This window comes from Macaca fascicularis, chromosome 9, assembly GCF_037993035.2.
Source record: "Macaca fascicularis isolate 582-1 chromosome 9, T2T-MFA8v1.1".
NCBI classification, from domain to species: domain Eukaryota; kingdom Metazoa; phylum Chordata; class Mammalia; order Primates; family Cercopithecidae; genus Macaca; species Macaca fascicularis.
The window spans coordinates 128,427,793-128,450,177 of NC_088383.1; the positions used below are offsets into that span (position 1 = coordinate 128,427,793).

The following is a 22,385-nucleotide window of genomic DNA, read 5'->3' on the forward strand; positions in this document are numbered from 1 at the left end:
CCTCCACCCCGTGACGGCAGGACAGGGCAGCCCCCTTATGTGGAAGGAAGGGGACCCCCAGGAGCCCCTTTCTTCCAGAGTGTCCTCTCTCTCCTGCTCAGCTTGCCTGAAAGCTGAGCCTGTCCACGTTGGGAAATTGCAAATAGTTTACATGGGGAATGTCAGCTGCCCACATATGAAAATACACACATCATTAAGCCCTAAGTGCTTGCGTCTGGAGATAGAGTGGACAGTCTCCCGGGCCGACCTTTTGTCCACTGACAGAGCCGTGGCTCATGAGCGCGGAGCTCCTCAGCGGGATGTTTTCCTCTGTCGAAGCATATGTTGGACGTTAGCGTGCGCGCGTGTGTGTGTGACGCACGACAGCACTATACAAACACCATTGGTCAAAACACGCAGAGTCCACCGCACCTCCTTATCCAGCCCCCATGGGCCTCTTGGGAGGGCTTGTTCCTCAACGCCACATCCTCCTGCACACTGTCTAGGAAGGAATGTGGCGTCCTTGGAGTACATGCTGGTACTCAGGGATGAGGTTCTCTGGCCAGATTCCCTGAGTTCGAATCCTGTCTTTGCTCACAGGCCAACTATGTGCCCTTGAGCAAGTTACTTCTGAGCCTATTTCTGTACCTGTAAAGTGGGGATAGTAAGAATAGTAAGACCTATCTTAAAAAGATTAAACAAGGTCACTCCACATAAAGCTCCTAGGACCTGGCATATCATAAGTGGTTGCTCAAGAAAAGGCAATGATGGCCAGGCGTCGTGACACACACCTGTAATCCCAGCACTTTGGGAGGCTGAGGCAGGTGGATCACTCGAGGCCAGGAGTTCGAGACCAGCCTGGCCAACATGGTGAAACCCTGTCTCTACTAAAAATACGAAAAGTAGCCGGATATTGTGGCACGCACCTGTGATCCCAGCTACTTGGAAGGCTGAGGCGTGAGAATCACTTGAACCTGGGAGGTGGAGCTTGTAGTGAGCCAAGATTGTGCCACTGCACTCCAACCTGGGTGACAGAGTGAGATCCTGTCTCAAAAAGAAAAAAGAAAAAGAAAAAAGAAATGACAGCGATGGCAGTGATGATGCGGATGATTGCAGCAGCTGTTTCCAGGAGGTGGGGCTGGAAGAAAGGTCCTGCCTGCTGGGAGGATCATCTTGGATGTGGTTACGTCGGAAGCAGGTCCTAAAGACTGGGTGGGGTTTGGACATGCCATGAAGGGGTGGGAAGGAATGAAGGCCCCAAGCGAAGGTCCAGTAGCCAGAAAGCTGGAGTGTGCCCAGAAAACAGCCAGTGTGGGGCCAGAGCACTGGAGAGGAGGGGACAGAAAGGGGAAGCAGGTCAGGCAGGGTGTCAGGGGCCAGGTCTAAGAAGCCACTAGACTTAGTCCTATAGGCAATGGAGGCTGCTGATGCTGTGTAGTGCAGAAAAACTCCTTTGGGGGCCATTGTGTCAAATGAAAGAGCAAAGATAACAGAGACCTGTGAGGGGCCTCCTCAGTGGTCCAAGCAAGAGAAGAGAATCCTCCAAACCAGGGCAGCCAGCTAGAGATGGAGAGGAGGCGGTGGGTGGCAGAGATGCCAGGGCTGAGGCTGCTGGATGTGAGTGTTCCCAGCTGTGAAATGGGGACCAGCTGGTTGGGACTGGGGCCAAGGAGGCCAAAGCCATGTCCTTCCTAGAGGGCTGGCTCAGGACACTTGGCTAAGGGCTTATACCACCCAGATCCATGCCTCCCAGTTGGAGGTGCCAATCCTGGCTCTGCCATGGGCCAGCAAGTGACTTGGAGGGGACCCCTTCTCTCAGTTTCCCCATCTGTGCCGTGAGTGGGTTGAAGGGCTAAGCCCTGAGGGGTCTTTCCTGGACAGTCCTCTGATCTCCCCCTCCTCCTGCACTGTCTCACTCTTGAATTCTGAACGAGTGTCAGGCCTGTGTTTCCGGACAGTTCCCCGGGTGACACGGGACAGAGGATTATTAGTGGCTCCTGGGGAGGCCTCCAGGTGTAGCTCTGAGTTGATTTCATGGCCAGTCCCCCTCCATCCCTGGGTGCCTCCAAGGACACCAGCCAAGTACAGCTGATTGCATCTCCACTCTGACACTTGAAACAAGGGATGTTAATGTAGGGAGATGCTTTGGGAACCAGAGCCTCAAACATCTGGAGTTTCTCACTGATGCAGGAAATGATGTCCCTTCCTCATGTCAGTCATTCTTGGTGAAGAGGCAGGGAGCAGTGCCGGGAGAGCAGGTGCAGCCGCCTTGGCGACGTCATCCCTCAGGGCTGATGACTCAGCCACCGGTGGCTGCCCCAGGAGAGGGTCAGCCTCCCACGATGGCAGCATGCCCTGTCAGCCATTCCTGCTTATTTCCCATGATCATCACTAGTCCCTCTGACTCCAGGCAGCGCAGCGTCTCCCCTTCTATTCAGTGCTGGCTCCAGCCTCCAGGCCCTGGCCCTGCAGTCCAGCTTCTCTCTCCTTCAAGGTCCAGGTCTGTATTACCTCTCCAGGGCTCCCTCTCGAATTGATCTGTTTTTTTTCTCTCTCTCTCTCTTTTTAAATTTGAGACCGCATCTCACTCTGTTGCCCAGGTTGGAGTGCAGTGGCTCAGTGATCTCGGTTCACTGCAACCTCTGCCTCCCGGGTTCAAGCGATTCTCATGCCTCAGCCTCCTGAGTAGCTGGGATTACAGGCGTGCGCCACCACGCCCGGCTAACTTTTGTATTTTTAGTAGAGATGGGGTTTCACCATGTTGGCCAGGCTGGACTCGAACTCCGGACCTCAGGTGACCCACCCACCTCGGCCTCCCAAAGTGCTGGGATTACAGGTGTGAGCCACCGCGCCTGGCCAAATTGATCCCCTTCTTCCCCTCAGTTGTTACTGCAGAGGCTGCACTGCTCTGGTCTGAGATTATAGTCAGTTGGTAATTATTCCAGGTGTGCCCACCTGGCCTCCTGTCTTTAGGGACCAGAAGGCTGGCAGGCTGGTGGGGTGAAGGAGCATAGGGAAGCTATGGCTCCACCTTGTGGATGGCCTGCCCTGTGGGCCTTGGCTGAATGGGCAGAGGCAGAGCTGGGGTTGGGCTGTCGTCTGCCCTTGCACTTGGGTGTAACGCCTCTGTAACGCCGCTGTGGGTGGGCGTCTGAGCATCAGCCTTGGGTGTGGTGGGTGATCCACACATGCTTCCCGGATCGGGCAGAGTGTGGTGCTCACTGGGGTGGCTTCATGCCCAGGCCAGGCCGCTACCTTCCTCCTCAGCACCCCTCCTCCCCAGCCTGCCTCAGCGCCTGAAATACCCTAGATCTTTCCTGCTTCAGGTTAAGCACAGATGGTGCCTGTGAAGCTGCAGCTGACTTGGGAGGGGTGAGGCGTCGAGCAGTTGCTGTACCAAGGGGTACTAGGGGCAAGGGATTAGCCAGCAAGTCACCCCATTCACTCTAAACCCACTGCTATACAAACGCAGCTTCAGGACAGGCCCCTAGCTCTTCTCTCCAACCAGACTGCCACCCCGACGGTCCCATCTTTGAAAATTCCGAGGCTCCCATGCGTTGAATCATTACTGGTCAGCAATACGTCATCCACACCATGCCTGGATATCCCAGAGCTTTCTGTTCTGATGGAACAGAAGATGAGAGAGGTGACCCACGTGGTATGTTAGAGTTTAAAGTCACAGCAGTAGAGGATGCGTGAGATGAGGACAAAAGGGAGGGGAGGGGCTTAGAGAGGAGTGAAGGTGCGAAGCCACCCTAGGCGTACTTCATCCATTTTGGTGGGGGGTCTGCCCTACTTACGTTCCAAGTGGTGGGAAGAGCTTTTCTCAGTGCCCTGTGGTGTCCAGAAAAACATCCCAGGCAAGCGTCATCTCTTGCTGCCTGAAAAGGTACATTCTGGTTATCACGGACATCAGGAACTGCCTGGATCCCCAGAACCAGTGGCATAGAGCAGAGGGTGAGTCTGGGCCATAGGGATGAGGTGGGAAGAAGGGGTGAGTTGTCGTGGGTCCTGAAGGGAGTTGCAGACCAGCATGAGCTCTGTCTGATCTGCTCGCTGGAACAGCAGGCAGCTTTGGTTCCCCCGGCCCAGTGCGGCTCCAGGTGCCTCTATTGCAGGAGGAGGATTCAAGGTCAATTTCCCATCCCAACAGGGAGGCAGAGCAGGTTCTTTTACCTCCAGGTGAAGGGGGCTTTTATACAGAGGAACCGGGTCAAAGTGCACCCAGCTTCAAGGTCACCTCTGTCTCTCCCCAGCCTCAGTGGGGACCAGAAGGGGAGGGTCCTTCACCAAAGAAGTGGGTGGGGAGCTCAGCACTGGGGACTGATTGCCAGAGGGGTCCTCACAGCCCAAGGTTCCTTGTGGCAGGCAAGGCCTTTCTCATCCAGCCAGAGGGGAGAGAGCTGTCTGTCCAGCACCCCAGGCTACACAGCTGTGTCCCCAGGACATATCTTGGTGTCTTCAGCTGTCCCAGAAAGATAGTCACGGAGCCCTCTTCAGGGGTAGCTGGGTGTCACCCTGACCGTCATCAGAGTGGACTCTGGCAGGGCCAGGCTGGCTCCCCACGTTGAGGCTGACCACAGGGTAGCTTTAGCTGTGCAAGGCCACAAGGGGCAGGCATTCATGGGGAGGTCTTGAAGCAGAGAAACTCCCCTGCTTCTTCCACTCATTAACTCCCTTGTTAGGGCTTTGCCTTTGGGCAGAGATCCCCCGCCAGCCAGTCCAAAGTATGAGAGTGGTGTGACTTCATGTACACAGTTGGGTCACCTCTAGAGCCTGGACAAGCCCCTTCTCACATCTGCTGAGAAGGGAGTCCAGTTGGCTGTCCCCGCCTGCAGGTAGGAGGGTCAAATTCTGCTTTGCCCCTTACTCCGTCTTCCATAAAGCCTTTCCCAGATGACCCCAGCTCACAACGGCCCCTCCCTTCTCTGAGCCGTGGAGCTCATTGTCTCGAGCTGTGCCACTTGCCTCTGCTATGGGACCAAACAGCACCCTGGTCCTCATGCTGAGCTCTGCAGAGTACGGGGGGCTAGGGTCAGATCTCATGGGTCCTGAGGGGATAAGGTGAGAGGAGGCACAGGTGGCCCAGACAGCCCACTCCCTCCAGCCAGATCTCACTCATTAGACACCCAACCTAGGTTCAAATCCCCTCTCAGGCACTTATTGGCTGGGTGACCCTGAGAACCTCAGGGTTACTTAACCTTTCTGAACCTCAGTTTCCTCATCTGCAAAATGGGCACTATGATAATAGATACCTCAGGGTATGATTCAGTGAATTAATGAAGCAATGTGTTTAGCACAGTACCTAACTAGAGTTAGCCTTCGATATATGTAAACCATTGTTACCAATTAAATTATTTTTATAGGTTTTAAATATTGGGTCTGTGAATAAATTTCATTTGGGGGAGAAAAGTTTGCTACTAAAACAAACAAACAAAACAAGGAGAAAGAAGCTTTGAAAGCCACTGAATTTCAGCCAGCCCGTTTTGTACTTTACCACATACAGTACAACCGAGAGGCATACGAACTTTTCTGTTAGGATATTATACCTTATATTATATCATTTCTGTCTTACTGGAGAAAAGGTATTTTGAGGTCAAAACCACACTGGCTCCATCTCTTTTTTCTTTTTTTTTCTCTTTTCTTTTTTTTTTTTTTCTGAGACAGGGTCTCACCCTGTTGCCCAGGCTAGAGTGCAGTGGTGTGATCATGACTCACTGCAGCCTCGACCTCTTGGGCTCAGGGAAGCCTCCCGCCTCAGCCTCCCAAGTAGCTGAGACTACAGGCAAGCCGCCATGTTTGGCTAATTTTTTTTTTTTTGGTAGAGATAGGCTGTCACTATGTTGCCCAGGCTGGTCTCTTGGCCTCAAGCAATCCTCTTGCCTTGGCCTCCCAAAGTGCTGGGATTATAGGCATGAGCCACTGAGTCCTGCCTGGCTTCATCTTCATCTTTTAATTCTACCCCTGCCTGGCACCAGGCTGTGCCTGTGATGGGTAAGGGTGGGTCCTCCCTAGGTGGAAACAAAGGCAGAACCCTGCAGAGTGCACACAGGTGGGCAACTCAGGTCCCCCTTCTAACCGCTCTGTTTCTCCCCATGGTCCACCCTGCTGGCATCTCTATCTGGTCCTTGCTGACTCGCACCAGGCTCAAGGTCATATCCTGGCACAACACGTTGTATCGTCTTGCTCATGAACAGACAGCCAGCACCAGCTCTGTGCCAGGCCTTGGGCCCTCCTGGACTGTGGGGGGCCAAGCCATCAGCTCTCCTTCCTGAAGCAGATTTGCCCAGGGCCTCAGGATTTGTTGTGATATTCAGTTGCTCTGAAGTAGCCTGGAGGTACGGGTTCCCAAGAGACTCAGCTGCCAGAATTCCCAAGAAAGTTCTCTAAGTCTTAGAAGCACAAGCCCCCAGTTGTCGATGCCCAAATCTCAAAGGACCCTTTGGGCATCTCTGGGGCAGTTCCTTCCTGTTTCAGAGGGTGAGACGGAGGCACAAAATGGCCAAGGTCGGAGGCCGGGCCAGAGCTCAGGCTCCTGGCTCTTGGCTCTTGGCCTGGGGCTCCTCCCATGACATCAAGCATCTTTTCTGCAAAAGTTGTGACCCGTGCTCTGTGGGTTGCTCTTCTGTGTCTCTTGAGGCAGAGTGGGAAGGCAGGTCGGAGAGAGCAGCCGCTACCCAGGCTGCTGATGGTAACGGGGAAATGTGCTCTGAGCCTGCTGTCTGGTGGGAGTGGCTTGGCCTGCACTTGGGTAAGCGGTGTTCACTGTCACAGCAGCTTGCATCCGCACCGCAGGCTGCCCCCCAAGAAGCTAAAGCCTCTCAGGCCTGGCTCAGTAGGGAGACCCTGAGGGCAGGGGTGAGCCTCAGAGAGGGCTGGGCCTAGAAAAGAAATAAAGAAGGAAGGAAGGGATTTGGACATTCAGGACCGTGGGGAACAGAAAACAAGCCACTGATTTCGTTCACGAAGGACAGGCCAGCTGCCGCCTCGGGCATCCCCTCCACCCCCGGGGATTGACACCTCCCCGCCCTGAGAAACCATCCGGTGGACTTAGCAAATCAGCCCCGTAGGGAAGAGGAGGCAAGGCTTTCAGATTTCAGCATCCTTCTGGGAGAGAGCTGTGTCCACACCCTATCTTTCTGAGCCCACTCCCAGCAATTTTCTCAATTATCCCTGTAATTTATTAAAAACCCATCTCAAAGCCCAGCTGGTGAGTCAGCCCCTGGGAACAGCTGGCAGAGGGTGAATGGTAGGAGGAGGGGACGGGGTAGGGTGAGGCCTGCCCTGGGTGGAGCTGCCTTCCAGATGCGGCTGCCCCTCCTGGGTAGGACACAGCAACTCTTGGAAATGTCCTTTCAAACTTAAAATACTCAGGCCAACAGCTTAACCTAGAAAGAGAAAGAAACAATGGGGGTGACGTTTGTTTCGTGCTGGCTACTACGGCCAGATCTGGGCCAAATGCCTTACCTGAAGTTTTTATTGATTGGCTCCGAGAGAAACCCCTTTTCCCGATCATCTTCCTGACAAGAGTGAGGCTGAGCAGTTAAGACCAAGGCCACAGCTGCGAGTTACAGATCTGGGATTCAAACCCAGGCCTGCAGCTCCAGGGCTACAGCTCCCCTCCCCTCCTGACCCCTCCTCCCTCCTGAGCCTGCCTGTCCACCTGGGCCTGATCCAAACCCTTTCACACATGAACCTCGAGGCTGGGCAGGTGTTCATCTTCTGTTTTGCCCTCGGAGGAAAGAAGCCCAGCACGGCCAAGGGGCGTCACCAAGCCTGCTGGGGACTTAATGATGGGCTGGGTCATGCTGCATAGCCCCTTATGGTTGGGAGCATTTGCACACCTTGTCAGCTCTGACTACATGCCCAGGCCATGGGGACTGTCATTATCAATGTTATGCAGATGAGGAATGAGGCTCAGAGAAGCCAAGTGACTTCCATGAGGTCACACAGCCTGTAAGTGGCACAGCCAGAAGTCTCACCCTGAACCTGGGCTCATTCACCACCTTCCAGCTCAGCCACCTCCCCAGATCACCAGTGTCCAGGTAGCCCTGAGCCAGGTGCAGGCTGGAGGGGCAGCCAGTCACACGCTGGGGCAGAGACGGGCTGCCAGGTACACCAGCACCTGGAGCCTGGCTGGCTCTTGGCCCAACACCTGTGGGCAAACCTGGCCACACTGCTGCTGGCTCCTCACTGACCACCTCCCTTCCCTTCCTTCTTCCAGTCCCCTGTTTTCGTAGCCCAAGTTGGCCGAGACCTGGTCTCCCAGACGGAGGAGAAGCTCCTGCAGAAGCCGTGCAAAGAACTCTTCTCTGCTTGTGCACAGTAAGTGCCCCAGCCACCTGGCCTGTCCTCCCTGGGCTGCCCGGAGATGGGACGCCACAGCTCTCCACCTGACCGTACAGGGCACTGAGGCAGGTCTTCCGTGCCTGACAGCTTCAGCCAAGTTATACCAACTGTTTGTATACTTCCCATGAAGAGAAAAAGATATCGAGATGCCAAGTCCAAAGAAAACATCTGCTGCTAAGGGCGTTGAAAGCAAGTGGCTCTCCAGGCTGTTGAGACAGAGGAATGTGCAAACATTTGACCCTGTCTGGGTGGTTTGGAGATCTTTCCCAGGGTCCTCAACCCCCACCACCACCACCAACCAGAGCCAGTGCCACTGATGCAGAGGGCGCTTCTCAGCTGAGCCCTGTCACCTTGTCTGCAGGTGGCACATCCACCCCGCAGGGGGTGAGACGAGTCGATGGCCATGCTGCCAGCAGAGTACCAACTAAACCCCACCCCATCCTGCACACACATACACTGAAGGCATGAGCACCGAGGAGCACACACAAGTACAAACACACACACACAAGTGCACACACACTTGCTGACACAGGTGCACACACACACACACGCTCGTGCAAGCTCTCCAAAGCCAGGTTACCCCACATAGCTGGATGAGCCTAGAGGCTTTTTGTGTGCCCTTATTCAGCACCACAGACATCAATTGAGTACCTACTGTGTACCTGGCACTGTGCTGGGTGCTAGGGGATACCAAGGTGAACAAGAACCCAGTCCTGGCTTTCATGGAGTTTATACAAGAAAAATAGCAACCTGCATACACTTAGAGGGGAGCTGGGAGGGCTGTCCTGGGACTAAGCCCTGGGTTAGGTGCTGGGGAGAGGCCCTGGTAGACAGAGCAAGCTTGGTTGCTGCTCTCTTGGAGCTGCCCAGGAGTCAGATCTGACAGTGGGTGTGGTCTTGGTTGGTGACCCTGACCCTGAGGGAATGGCCATCTTGGCTCCCAACCATGGCTTTCAGGTTTGACAGGACACAGCCTCTGACGTGCACCACCTGCCGTAGTCCCCTCCCTTGCCCAGGCCCCAAGTGCCTCTGCTAGATTACTCAGCGTGGCCACTTTCTAAAGGAAAGAAGCTACCTGCAGGAAGCTTCAGAACCTGCCCTGATGGCCTAAGATCCATAGAGATCCACGGCATCCCAGGGCTCAACCTGGCGCCTGGCCCACAGCGGGTGACCAGTAAATTCCGCTGCATGCATAAAAAACTCCCAGTGGCTTTGCTAGTCCAAGACCAGATCCAGAGCTGCAGTTCTGAGGGGCTGTGGCCCCACCCTTCCCCCAACCACCTACCACCCCTGATTCCCAGCCCCTCCCTGCACCTCGTTAAGTCTTCGTCTGTTCTCAGCTTAAGGTCCCTTCTTCAGAGAGACCCCTCTACCCTCGCAGTCCCCCCGAACTCATTCATGACATACCTCTGGGATTGTTTATTTCATGTTTGCTATTCGCTGTTTGTGTCCCACATACAATGCCAACCGTTTGCTCCCAGCTGTATCCCAGGACCTAGAACAGTACCCAACACATGGCAGGTGCCCAACAAGTGTTGGCAGGACCAACCAGGTTCACACAACGCTCAGCAGAATGGCAGGACCTCTGGCCAGACGTGCTGCGTCTGCATGGGTTGAGAGCCCTGTTTTCTTGCATTTCCAAAGCTGGATACTGCTTTGCCTCCGTGCTTGAAGATCGGGATTATAAAATGTTCACCCTCTTGTTCCATCTGCGCCAGGTCTGTCCACGAGTACCTGAGGGGAGAACCATTCCACGAATATCTGGACAGCATGTATTTTGACCGCTTTCTCCAGTGGAAGTGGTTGGAAGGGTGAGTCCACAACACCCCATACAGATCAGGGAGGCAGAGGGTACACATTTTTCATCTGAGAATTCACATAAAAATCAGTTACCTCCCATGGGCTCATGGTTAAAACAAAATTAACCCAACTCCTCCTGTTAATTAAGTTGTGTATTCTAGAAATGCTGTATGCTTATTCAAGTGCACACACACACACACATTCACACAAACGTAAACGGCATCTTGTTCTTACTTTTTTGCTTCACTGTCTTTGGGAACTCTTTCTCTGCTAGCGAATAAAGAGCTGCCATATTCCTTGGAGTAGTTGCACATCCTTGATTTAATCCAGTGCCCTGTTGATCAATATTGAGGTAGTTCTCCATTTTTCTGTGTGCAGCCCTCCCTAAGTAATAAGTAGCTTTGTACATAAATCTTCAAGTACTTCTGCAAGTACATCCAGAGAAATTCCTAGCAGAGGAATTTCTGGGTCAGAAGGCACCTGATTTGAAACTGTGAGTGCTGTTAAGCCGCCATGCAAAACAGCTGCCCCTGACCCCCAGTGCAGCAGTGCCTGAGTGCCTGCTCCTCAGCTCCACCAACACTGTTCTCGTGTTTTCCTGCCCAGTGAGCGAGCAGGACAGCTTCCTTGTTGCTTATTTTCTTGTCTCTCTAATAATGGGGGAGACCAAGCATCTTTTCCTGTGTGCTTGCCGCCTTACTCTCTTCAAAGTACTCGCCCATGTGTGGCTGTGACTTGGGCAGTTGTGTCCCCGCTGTGACAGGTGAGGAAGCAGAACATAGGACCTGACTGAGCTCGTCACCCAGGAAGCCAGCAGTGCTGCTGACGAGGCCCCAGCGCAGTGCTCTGCCACCTTCACTGGCCCAGGATTTGCAGAGCGGGGTGATGCCTGTGTAAAATCCATGCTGGGCTGAGCTGGCAGACGAGGGTGGGAGCCTCCCCTCCCACAGCCCAGAGGCCTGGCACGCACAGCCATCTGGGGGCATCTGGTGAGAAAGGAGCCATCCACTGCTGTCTGCCAGCCCCACAGCTGGTTGCGTCCCCCGTAGACACTCAGGCAGCTGCAGGCCAGGAGCCCCTCTGAGCCCCGTTCACAGCCCTTCCCTGCCTGCTTCCGGAAACCCAGCAGAAAGCCCTGGGCTCTGCAGCCATGGACGGCTGCTTTCTCTCCACCTGACTAGTGGGGATGACAGCGTGACCAGAGATGGCCTCCTTAATGGCTGCTGTCCACCCTGCACAGGCACATCATGGCTCCAGGAGAGCTTGAGAGGCAAAGGATTGGCCTAGACATCTACTGGAGGCACCAGAGCCCCCAGCCTGGGTCCGAGTCCCGCCTCTGCCTCTTCCCAAGGAGGGGCCTCAGAAAGGGTCACTCACGTCTCCACACCTCAGCGTCCTCATTTGTAAAATGGGGATGATTGTGCCCATTTTACAATTGTGGGCTTGGGCTGAGGGGGAGATAAGATAAGCACAATACCTGCTGGAACAAGGCAGGTGTTCCGCAAAGCTCAGCCATTTGACCACAGGAAATAAACTGCTGAATGCAGTTGTTGCGTCCGTCACCACCATCATCACCATCATCACCATCACCACCATCATCAGCATCACTGCTATCATCAGCATCAGTGCCATCAACAGCATCACCGCCATCAACAGCATCACCACCTTCATCGACATCACCACCATCATCAGCATTACTGCCTTCATCGACATCACCACCATCATCAGCATCACCACCTTCATCAACATCACCACCATTGTCAGCAGCATCACCATCATCAGCATCACCACCATCAAGAGCATCATTGCCATCAACAGCATCACCATCATCAGCATCACCGCCATCAACAGCATCACCACCATCAGTAGCATCACAGCCATCAACAGCATCACAGCCATCAACAGCATCACCGCCATCATCAGTATCACCACCATCAGTAGCATCACAGCCATCAACAGCATCACAGCCATCAACAGCATCACCGCCATCATCAGTATCACCGCCATCATGAGCATCACCGCTATCATCAGCATCAGTGCCATCAACAGCATCACCGCCATCAACAGCATCACCACCATCATCAGTATCACCGCCATCATCAGCATCACTGCTATCATCAGCATCACCACCATCATCAGCATCACTGCTGTTATCAATGTCCCACTGCCATCAACAGCATCACTGCCATCAACAGCATCACCACCTTCATCAACATCACCACCATCATCAGCATCACCACCTTCATCGACATCACCACCATCATCAGCATCACCGCCTTCATCGACATCACCACCATCATCAGCATCACCACCTTCATCAACATCACCACCATCTTCAGCATCATCACCATCATCAGCATCACCACCATCAACAGCATCACCGCCATCAACAGCATCACCACCATCATCAGCATCACCGCCATCAACAGCATCACCACCATCAGTAGCATCACAGCCATCAACAGCATCACCACCATCAACAGCATCACCGCCATCATCAGTATCACCACCATCATCAGCATCACGGCTATCATCAGCATCAATGCCATCAACAGTATCACCGCCATCAACAGCATCACTGCCATCATCAGTATCACTGCCATCATCAGCATCACTGCTATCATCAGCATCACTGCTGTTATCAGTATCACACTGCCATCAACAGCATTACCACCATCATTAGTATCACCACCATCATCAGCATCACCACCATCATCAGCATCACCACCATCATCAGCATCACCGCCATCAACAGCATCACCGCCATCAACAGCATCACTGCTATCATCAGCATCACCGCCATCAACCGCATCACCGCCATCATCAGCATCACCTCCATCATCAGCATCATCGCCATCATCAGCATCACCACCATCATCAGCATCACCTCCATCATTAGCATCATCACCATCAGCAGCAGCACTGCCATCATCAGCATCACCGCCATCATCAGCATCACTGCTGTTATCAGTATCCCACTGTCATCAACAGCATTACCACCATCATTAGTATCACCGCCATTGTCAGCGTCACTGCCGTCAACAGCATCACTGCCATCAACAGCATCACCACCATCATCAGTATCACCGCCATCAACAGCATCACTGCCATTAGCCCCACTTCACCAGGTCTGATATTGGGAGGAACAGCCAACTCTTGCTGGAGGGTCAGTCCTGATTCTGACAATTACAGGGCAGTCTAGTGGAACTGTGTTCACCATGCCCACGCTCCGTTCTGGAGCCCTGGCTGTGAAACACACAACCCCAATCTGTGCGTACTTCCCAGAGTGGCAGTGTGGGGTCAGGATACGCAGCATGGGCTGCCTAGACCCCAACTCCAGCCCACCACTACCAGCCAGGGCCTTGGGCAACTCATTTCACTTCTTGAAGCCTCCGTGTTCTCATCTGCAGAATGGGGATGATAATGATGCCTGCTCCCTGAGCTGGTGTGAGGATTATACAAGCCCCCATGCATGCTTGGAGCAGCAGGTATTGTTACTATAGAGACCCCAGAGCAGGGTATGTCCTTTATTCCTAGGAATTCAAATAATGACATCTGACACAACACCAGTTTACAAAGAGCCCTCCACAGGATGTAAGGCCTTCTCATGATAATTTTCCTCAGAGGAGTTGGAGCAGCCTTGGGCCACTCAGCAAGCGCCTGGCAAGGCTGGAACCTGAACCCAGAGTCCCCCTCCCAAGTCCTCGGCCCTTGGTCCACCCAGCACTCCAGTTCCCATAGCAGCCTTTGTCAGTGGTCACTGGCTTTCCTTTTTCTTATCTGCACCAAGCACATGAAATGGAGAAATTGTCCTTTTTAATCTGTGGCCTGATTGCAAAGAAGAGTTCACCCTTTTGAAGGCATTAAGTTTTTGGAGCCTGTAGGTCAGGACCTTGGCCTAGGAATGAATGTCCTACATAATGGATAGCACCCTGCACAAGATCCTGCCCTGTTCGTGCTGCACTGCTGAAATAGTCGAGGGATTTTTTTCCTCCCAAGGTTAACCAAGAAATTCCTGGGAACTTGCATTCCACTCATTTCCCCCAGCAGAGGAGTTCTGTGGAGACGCCGACCAACCGTTTCTCCTCCATGCGTCGTAAACTGTTAGGCGGGTAGCCTTCATGTGGTTTCGGGGGCGGCTGCAGGGAAGGCTTCCCAGGGCCACATGGTAAAGGCAGGCGTGTGGCAGGTCTTCCCTTTGGCTGCCCAGCTGCTCCTGTGCGGGAGAGCGGGAGACCTGCAGAGGGCAGCTCTGTGCTTCGGTGAGGATTGGGCCCTGCGTCCTGAGGAAGCACTGTTGAAGGGAGAAGTGAGCCATGGCATGCAAATTCAAGACAGGGTGCCAGAGAGTACCCTGGCTTTTCGGGGCTGTCCTCAGAGTGCGGCTGTAGTGCCGCAGATGTGATTTCCAGGAAAGACTCATTCGTTCAAGAGCTGCTGGGTGACTGAAGGCTCCCTGGTCGTCCTCAGCTGACCCAGTTCTTTGGCCCTGTTCAGCCTCTAGACAACCGCTGCCCTGGTCAGGACTCTTGAGGAGTTTAGGGGCAGTGCTCAAAAATAGTCCTGGAGAGCCAAGAGCCAATTTTCACGTTTTAAGCTGATTATCTGTAGCCAGACAGACCAGCAACGCAAACCACAAGCCCTCTGCACCAGGATGTCCTTTATGGCAACTAGATGGGACCATGTCTTTGTTTAGTCCAAAAAGTGCCATCATGCCTCATAATCAGAAGTTTTGTCTGATTCAATGTCATAAATGGCTTTGGCTCATTAAAACGAGGAGTCGGAAGACGCAAGGCGATCATTACTTCCAGTCCGATCTTGGCAGGCAGGATCTTCTCATGTTCCTCATCTATGTGGGAAATATAATAAAGGGTCCTCAGTAGTGGAAAGGTTGGGAACCAGTGGTAAAGATCCCCAGGACACGATTTGAAGATCAGCAGCCTCTGCCCCCTCCTGAGGCCAGGTCTCCTGGGCCAGCAGCAGGAGTGCCCGCAGGAAGGAATAGGCTGTGCCCAGGACAGGAAGCACTGCCATCCTGCTGGGCAGGCTGAGATGCACAGGTGTAGGGAGGGCTGTGACCTCCTCCATGTCCTCTGTGGGCCGCTGGTCCTCTGCGGCGCCTGGCCCCCACCCCTCCCTGCACAGAAGGCACCGCTTACTTCTGAGTTTCACCACATGATTTGCAGAGAGAGGAGAACCACGTGGAAAGTGTGGTCAAGCACCTCTGTGCTCACATTTTTCAAGCCTTCTGAGCAAGCGAGGCCTGTGCATCCCCCAGCCTGCAGGGGGCTGGGGGCCGGGGGGCTTGGGATTTGAACACTCAGCTTCAGACTAAGTCCTTGAAGGTCCAGTCTCCAGCATTGATTCCTGGGGGGGTCCCTGGGGCTGCTGTGGGGCTCCCGGAATTACACCCCACCCCAGCTGCTCTCAATGTGCCGCTGTTTCCTGTGGATTCTGAGTCTTGGCACCGTGAGACCAGTGTGCAGTGTGGGACTCTTCTTTCTTCCAGGCAACCGGTGACCAAAAACACTTTCAGGCAGTACCGAGTGCTGGGAAAAGGGGGCTTCGGGGAGGTGAGTGAACATTCACGTTTTTAATTGAAAGTTCTTATATTCAAGTCACCTTTTCTGTCCCTTCTGGATCGACCTAAAGGGTCAGCGCAGGGGTCCCCCAGGGATGCCAGTGGCTCAGTGTGGGTCCTGGGGGCAGTGAGGATGGGGGGGAGTCAGTGGCCTTGGGGCTATCAGGTGTGTCTAAGGTGGAAGGAGGGTGTGGAGCTGGGCAGGTGAGACAGAGGGGCTCTCCCACCAGCCTCGGGCAGGGTCCAGCCTGCAGGGGACAAATGGGCCACCCTGGTCGTGTGTGGGGAGGAGATGTGAGGGCATGAGGAGGCTGGGCAACCTTGGCTGCTCAGTGCCTGGATGACGCTGTCATGCAAGATTCGAGATTTCGTTGTACATTATCCGATCTTCGATCTTCCCAGCACGTGAGGCAAGACTTGTTATTCCCATTTTAGAGATCAGGAAGCTGAGGTCCAGAATGATTCGGTGACCCAGCCAAAGGCACGCAGAAAATGTGGCGCAGAACTAAGACTTGAGCCCAAATGCTTTGGTTCCCAGTTATCTGGATTATAAAGTCAGGGTTCTTGAGGATCTCCTATCACCTACTCCCAAAACAAACTTCTCTACCAGCAGCTGCTAGGAGAAAATTCAGTTGCCCTGGGAATGGGACAGTACTTGGGGCCCCAGTCAGTTATCTAAGCCTTGGTGTGAGTGGCTCATTCTGCCCCTTCCAGGACTGGGAATCCTCGAAGGGGAGGAGGAGGGAGGGCAAGGGCCCAGGACAGCCGTGGGTCCCAGGCCAGGCATCATGGGGTCCTGGGAGCCTGGAGTACCCACGAAGCCAGGCAGGGCCAGCTCTGACCCCATCCATTCTCCACCTGGGAGCCCTGTGGTCCCAGCCCTGGAGGAGCTAGAGACAGGCCTCCACAGTGCTCCTGCCACCCTGGTTTCTTTCTTGCACTGCAGGTGTGTGCCTGCCAGGTTCGGGCCACGGGTAAAATGTACGCCTGCAAGCGCTTGGAGAAGAAGAGGATCAAAAAGAGGAAAGGGGAGTCCATGGCCCTCAACGAGAAGCAGATCCTCGAGAAGGTCAACAGTCAGTTTGTGGTGAGTGAGCATCTGGGCCCAGTGACCGGCTCGCCCTTCTGTGGACTGGGGCTTCCCTCCCTCCAGAAGGGTGTGGTCCTCTAATGCGGCAGGTCCCCACCCCAGGGAAGGGGAATGCCAGTGACAGGGCTGAGCTACAGAAAGGCAGCAAGACAGTCCTCCATCACAAGGCCTCTTGTGGTCGATTGTGGCTGGCTTTGTCCCATCCCCAGAGCCAGCCAGTGCCTGCCTCCCTGCTGTGTGTGAGACTGACACCTCTGTTCTCCTGGACCACTTTGTAAACTCCTCAGTGGACAAAAGCAAGTTCACCTGGGCCCAGCCTGGGAGCTGTGGGTTCCACAGACCCTCTAGGCTGGTGCCATCATGTTGGGGACCTTAGTACCAGCATCCTGGAATGGCACTATCGAGTCTGTGTACGTTGTGTTAGTCAGTCTAGGCTGGGCCCTGCTGCGGTAACGAATTTGCCCCAAACCCTAAGTAGCTGAATACAGCAGAGGTTCATCTGTCACTCACCTGAAGTCCAATCAGATTGGGTCAACCACCTCCATCTAACAGCTGCCCCGTCTGGAGCCTTGAAAGTGAGTGCTGGGGGTTCCACACGGAGACTTTCCACTGCCTCTACTGGACAGATGTTCCTCAATTTCACCCACAGTCTGCCAGCCAGAACCAGTCAACACAGAGACAAGTTAATTTCAGGGGAGGCTGGGAAATGTGAAGTGCATGGATATTTGGTCAGCTCTAATACCTTCTGCTACATGCTGTTATAAAAAATAAAGCTGGGTGCAGTGGTACATGCCTGTAGTCCCAGCTACTCAGAAGGCTGAGGCAGGAGGATTGCTTGAACCCAGGACTTTGAGGCTGCAGTGAGCCATGATCATGCCACTGCACCCCAGCCTGGGTGACACAGCAAGACCTCATCTCTAAAAATAAATACATGCATACATTAAAAATAATATATACACAAGGTAAAAATTTAAACAGCACAGAAGGATACACAATAAAACGAAAAGCTTCCCTCTTTGATTAATCACTCCAGACATGTTTTATTCATGTACAGGCTTTATTATTTTTAGCCAATGGGATCTTCTGTACCTCTTATGGAGGAATGTTTTTGCCTTACATTGTAGATCTTTTTCTCCATCCAGACCTCTAATTCATGCCCCTTTTAAAGTTGGGCATCATTCTCCTGAAGAGATAAAGCATAATCCGTATAGTCAGTCCCCATGGATGGAAATTGTTTTCCATCTTTAAACCACTAGAGGGCCAGGCACGGTGGCTCACGCCTATAATCCTAGCACTTTGGAAGGTCGAGACAGACAGATCACTTGAGGTCAGGAGTTCAAGACCAACCTGGTAAACATGGCAAAACCCCATCTCTACTAAAAATACAAAAATTACCTGGGCATGGTGGTGGGCGCCTGTAATTCCAGCTACTTGGGAGGCTGAGGCATGAGAATCACTTGAACCTGAGAGGCAGAGATTTCAGTGAGCTGAGATCGTGCCACCACACTCCAGCATGAGCGACAGTGAGACTTTGTAAAACAAACAAACAAACAACAAAAAAAAAACACTACAGACCAGTGGCAGTCCAAGAGGATGGAAGTTTGCATCTTGGATCTCATCCCAGGCCACCCTCAGCTGCCAGCCTTGTCTGGGGTACAGGTGTGGGCAGTGCCATGGCATGTGGAGATGAGGCGGATGAGGCTAACTCCAGCCATCATTTCAGCCACGGGCCTCCTTGAGTCCAGAACCTTCCTCCCCACCACCAGCCCCTTCAGCAGGAAGCCCTGGATGCTGCCTACGGAGCCTTGTCTCTGAAGGGATGGTGCTGGCTCTGGCCACGGATGGTGCTGGTGGGTCCTGCTCAGGGAAGAGGATCGTGTGACTCACAAAGCTGGGCGGCACGTCTTTAACAGCCTTCAGTCACGATGGCTGCACCTTCTTTAACTGTGCCCCATCCATGGCCCCTGGCAGGGAGTTCCCACAGTGTCACCTCCTGGAGCCCTTTCTCAGTGATCACCTGGGCAGATGTGGGAGGAAGGTGATAGCTGTAGCCGTTGCAGCAGAAGCACGGTCCCCATGAGCTCACTCATCCTCAGCTGTCATTTTGTCTCCTCTCCTCAAAAATAGCTGATGTTGATGCACCAGTTTTATGGCACAGCCAGTTCCTAGCCTGGCCCTCAATGGCCGGGTTTCATGTGTGCCACCTCCCTACATGGAGAAGGATTACCTTCTGGCATAATTTGCCCCTGCCGCCCCACCATGGCCTTGCTTCACAGAGCCTTGGGTGTCTGGACTCCACCAGCAGAGGACTAGACCCCTCTCTCTTGGTGGCCCCTTGCCAGGTGGACCATTGTATTAGTCCATTTTCACACTGCTGATGAAGACATACCTGAGACCAAGCAATTTACAAAAGAAAGAGGTTTGAAGGACTTACAGTTCCACGTGGCTGGGGAGGCCTCACAATCATGATGGAATGCAAAGGCACTTCTTACATGGCGGTGGCAAGAGAAGAATGAGAACCAAGTGAAAGGGGTTTCCCCTTATAAAACCATCAGATCTCATGAGACTTATACACTACCACGAGAACAGTATGGGAGAAACTGCCCACAATTCAATTATCTCCCACCGGGTCCCTCCCACAACACATGGGAATTATGGGAGTACAATTCAAGATGAGATTTGGGTGGGGACACAGCCAAACCATATCATTCCACCCCTGGCCACTCCCAAATCTCATGACCTCACATTTCAAAACCAGTCATGCCTTCCCAACAGTCCCCCAAAATCTTAACTCATTTCAGCATTAACTCAAAAGTCCATACACAGTCCACAGTCTTACCTGAGACAGGGCAAGTCCTTTCCACCTACAAGCCTGTAAAATCAAAAGCAAGTTAGTTACTTCCTAGATACAATAGGGGTACAGGCATTGGGTAAGCATAGCTGTTCCAAATGGATGGAATTGGCCAAAACAAAGGGGCTACAGACCCCATGCAAGTCCAAAATCCAGCAGAGCAGTCAAATCTTAAAGCTCTGAAATGATCTCCTTTGACTCCATGTCTCACATCCGGATCATGCTGATGCCTTGGGCAACTCCATCCCTGTGACTTTGCAGGGTACTGTCTCCGTCCTGGCTGCTTTCATGGGCTGGCATTGAGTGTCTGCAGATTTTCCAGGCAAATGGTGCAAGCTGTCAGTGGATCTACCATTCTGGGGTCTGGAGGACGGTGGCCCCCTTCTGACAGCTCCAATAGTCCATGCCCCGGTAGGGACTCCGTGTGGGGGCTCTGACCCCACATTTCCCTTCTGCACTGCCATAGCAGAGGGTCTCCATGAGGGCCCCGCCCCTGCAGCAAACTTCTGCCTGAGCATCCAGGTGTTTGCACACATCTTCTGAAGTCTAGGCGGAGGTTCCCAAACCTCAATTCTTGACTTCTGTGCACTCGCAGGCTCAACACTACATGGAAGCTGCCAAGGCTTGGGGTTTCCACCATGACTCGAGCTCTAGATTGGCCCGTTTCAGCCACAGCCAAGCTCTAGATTGGCCCGTTTCAGCCTCAGCTGCACACAGCACAGGGACCCTGGACCCAGCCTGCAAAACCACTTTTTCCTCCTAGGCCTCTGGGCCTGTGATGGGAGGGGCTGCTGTGAAGACCTCTGACATGCCCTGGAAACATTTTCCCCATGGTCTTGGGGATTAACATTCAGCTCCTTGTTAGTTATGCAAATTTAGTCAGCCAGCCTGAATTTCTCCTCAGAAAATGGGATTTTGTTTTCTATTGCATTGTCAGGCTGCAAACTTTCCAAACCTTTATGTCGTCCTTCCCTTATAAATCTGAATGTCTTTAACAGCACCTATGTCACCCCTTGAATGCCTTGTTGCTTATAAATTTCTCTGTGAGATACTCTAAATCATCTCTCTCAAGTTCAAAGTTTCACAAATCTATAGGGCAGGAGCAAAATGCCACCAGTTTCTTTGCTAAAACATAACAAGAGTCACCTTTGCTCCAGTTCCCAACAAGTTCCTCATTTCCATCTGAGACCACCTCAGCCAGGACTTTATTATCCATATCACTCTCAGCATTTTGGGCAAAGCCATTCAACAAGTCTCTAGGAAGTTCCAAACTTTCTCACATTTTCCTATCTTCTGAGCCCGTCACTGTTCCAACCTCTACCTGTTACCAGTTCCAAAGTCGTGTCTACGTTTTTGGGTATTTTTTTCAGTACTGCCTCACTCTACTGGTACCAATTTACTCTATTAGTCCGTTTTCACACTGCTGATAAAGACATACCCGAGACTAGGCAATTTACAAAAGAAAGCGGTTTAATGGACTTACAGTTCCACGTGACTGGGGAAGCCCCACAATCATGGCAGAAGGCGAAAGGCACTTCTTACATGGCGGTAGCAAGAGAAGAATGAGAACCAAATGAAAGGGGTTTCCCCTTATAAAACCATCAGATCTGTGAGACATATTCACTACCGCAAGAACAGTATGGGAGAAACTGCCCCCATGATTCAGTTATCTCCCACCGGGTCCCTCCCACAACACATGGGAATTATGGGAGTACAATTCGAGATGAGATTTGGGTGGGGACACAGAGCCAAACCATATCAACCAGGCACATCCTGCATGCAAGAGAAAGCCTTTACCAGGCTGTGTTCCACTTCCCAAAGCCCCACTGCCCCTCCAGCTCACCTTCACTTGGCCCTGTGATAATGGCTTCCACAGCTAGAAGGGCAGGTGAGCCCTGCTTTTCTGACTGGCCAACAAGGCACCATCCAGTCTTCTCCAGCTGATGCACACATGTGCTTCTGTGGAGGGAGCACAGACGCCATCCTGTTGGATTCACTGGGAGGTCGGGGTGCCAGCCTGTCCTACCCACCTTGGCCTTCTCACCTTGAGCCACTGAATGGGAGGAGCTGGTGTGAGCCCCTTATCAGCCAAGGAGGCCGTAGACAGGGTCACTGCAGAGGCCATCTGGGTGCAGGGGAGCAGGGTGAGGCTCCTTTGTTCCCTCCCACCCCAGTTCCCAGGATCCTGAGGAGGGAAGCGGAAGTGAGTGGCCATTTTCATGACCTCCCCATGGCACTGTTCTTGCGCTCCCAGGTCAACCTCGCCTATGCCTACGAGACCAAGGATGCGCTGTGCTTGGTCCTGACCATCATGAACGGGGGCGACCTGAAGTTCCACATCTACAACATGGGCAACCCCGGCTTCGAGGAGGAGCGGGCCTTGTTTTATGCGGCAGAGATCCTCTGCGGCTTAGAAGACCTCCACCGCGAGAACACCGTCTACCGGTGAGTGGAGGGCACTGAGGCCTTCCAAGTCTAAGTCCGAGAGGGTGGGGCCAGCGCCTCCGCACCCTCAGGCAGGTGGTCGCCATCGCTCTGGGAATCAGCCCTGGTCAGCACCAGGGGAGGGTGCAGAGTCGAACAGACTTTCCACTCCAGGAACCTGGGGCCCCTGGCACTGAGGAAGCGAGGTCGCCACCCTCTGGCTCGTGTTCTCCAGCCTCCAAAGTTTAGGGAAGTCAAGCAAGTGAAATCATGTTCTCGAAACTGACTACTCCTTCAAGTCAAGGAGAACG

The 22,385-nt window shown here is 53.2% G+C and overlaps 1 protein-coding gene across 10 annotated transcripts in view; it reads left to right on the plus strand.

Moving 5' to 3' along the window:
• Positions 1-22,385, plus strand: part of GRK5 (G protein-coupled receptor kinase 5) — a 252,869-nt gene that overhangs the window by 206,563 nt on the left and 23,921 nt on the right. For all 10 annotated transcript variants that reach the window (XM_005566566.5, XM_074002888.1, XM_074002891.1 and 7 more), the window contains 5 exons: positions 8,204-8,304; positions 10,047-10,139; positions 15,638-15,701; positions 16,656-16,796; positions 21,905-22,095. In XM_005566566.5, coding sequence (XP_005566623.3) covers positions 8,204-8,304; positions 10,047-10,139; positions 15,638-15,701; positions 16,656-16,796; positions 21,905-22,095 — 590 coding nt within the window. The remainder of the gene's footprint in view (positions 1-8,203; positions 8,305-10,046; positions 10,140-15,637; positions 15,702-16,655; positions 16,797-21,904; positions 22,096-22,385) is intronic.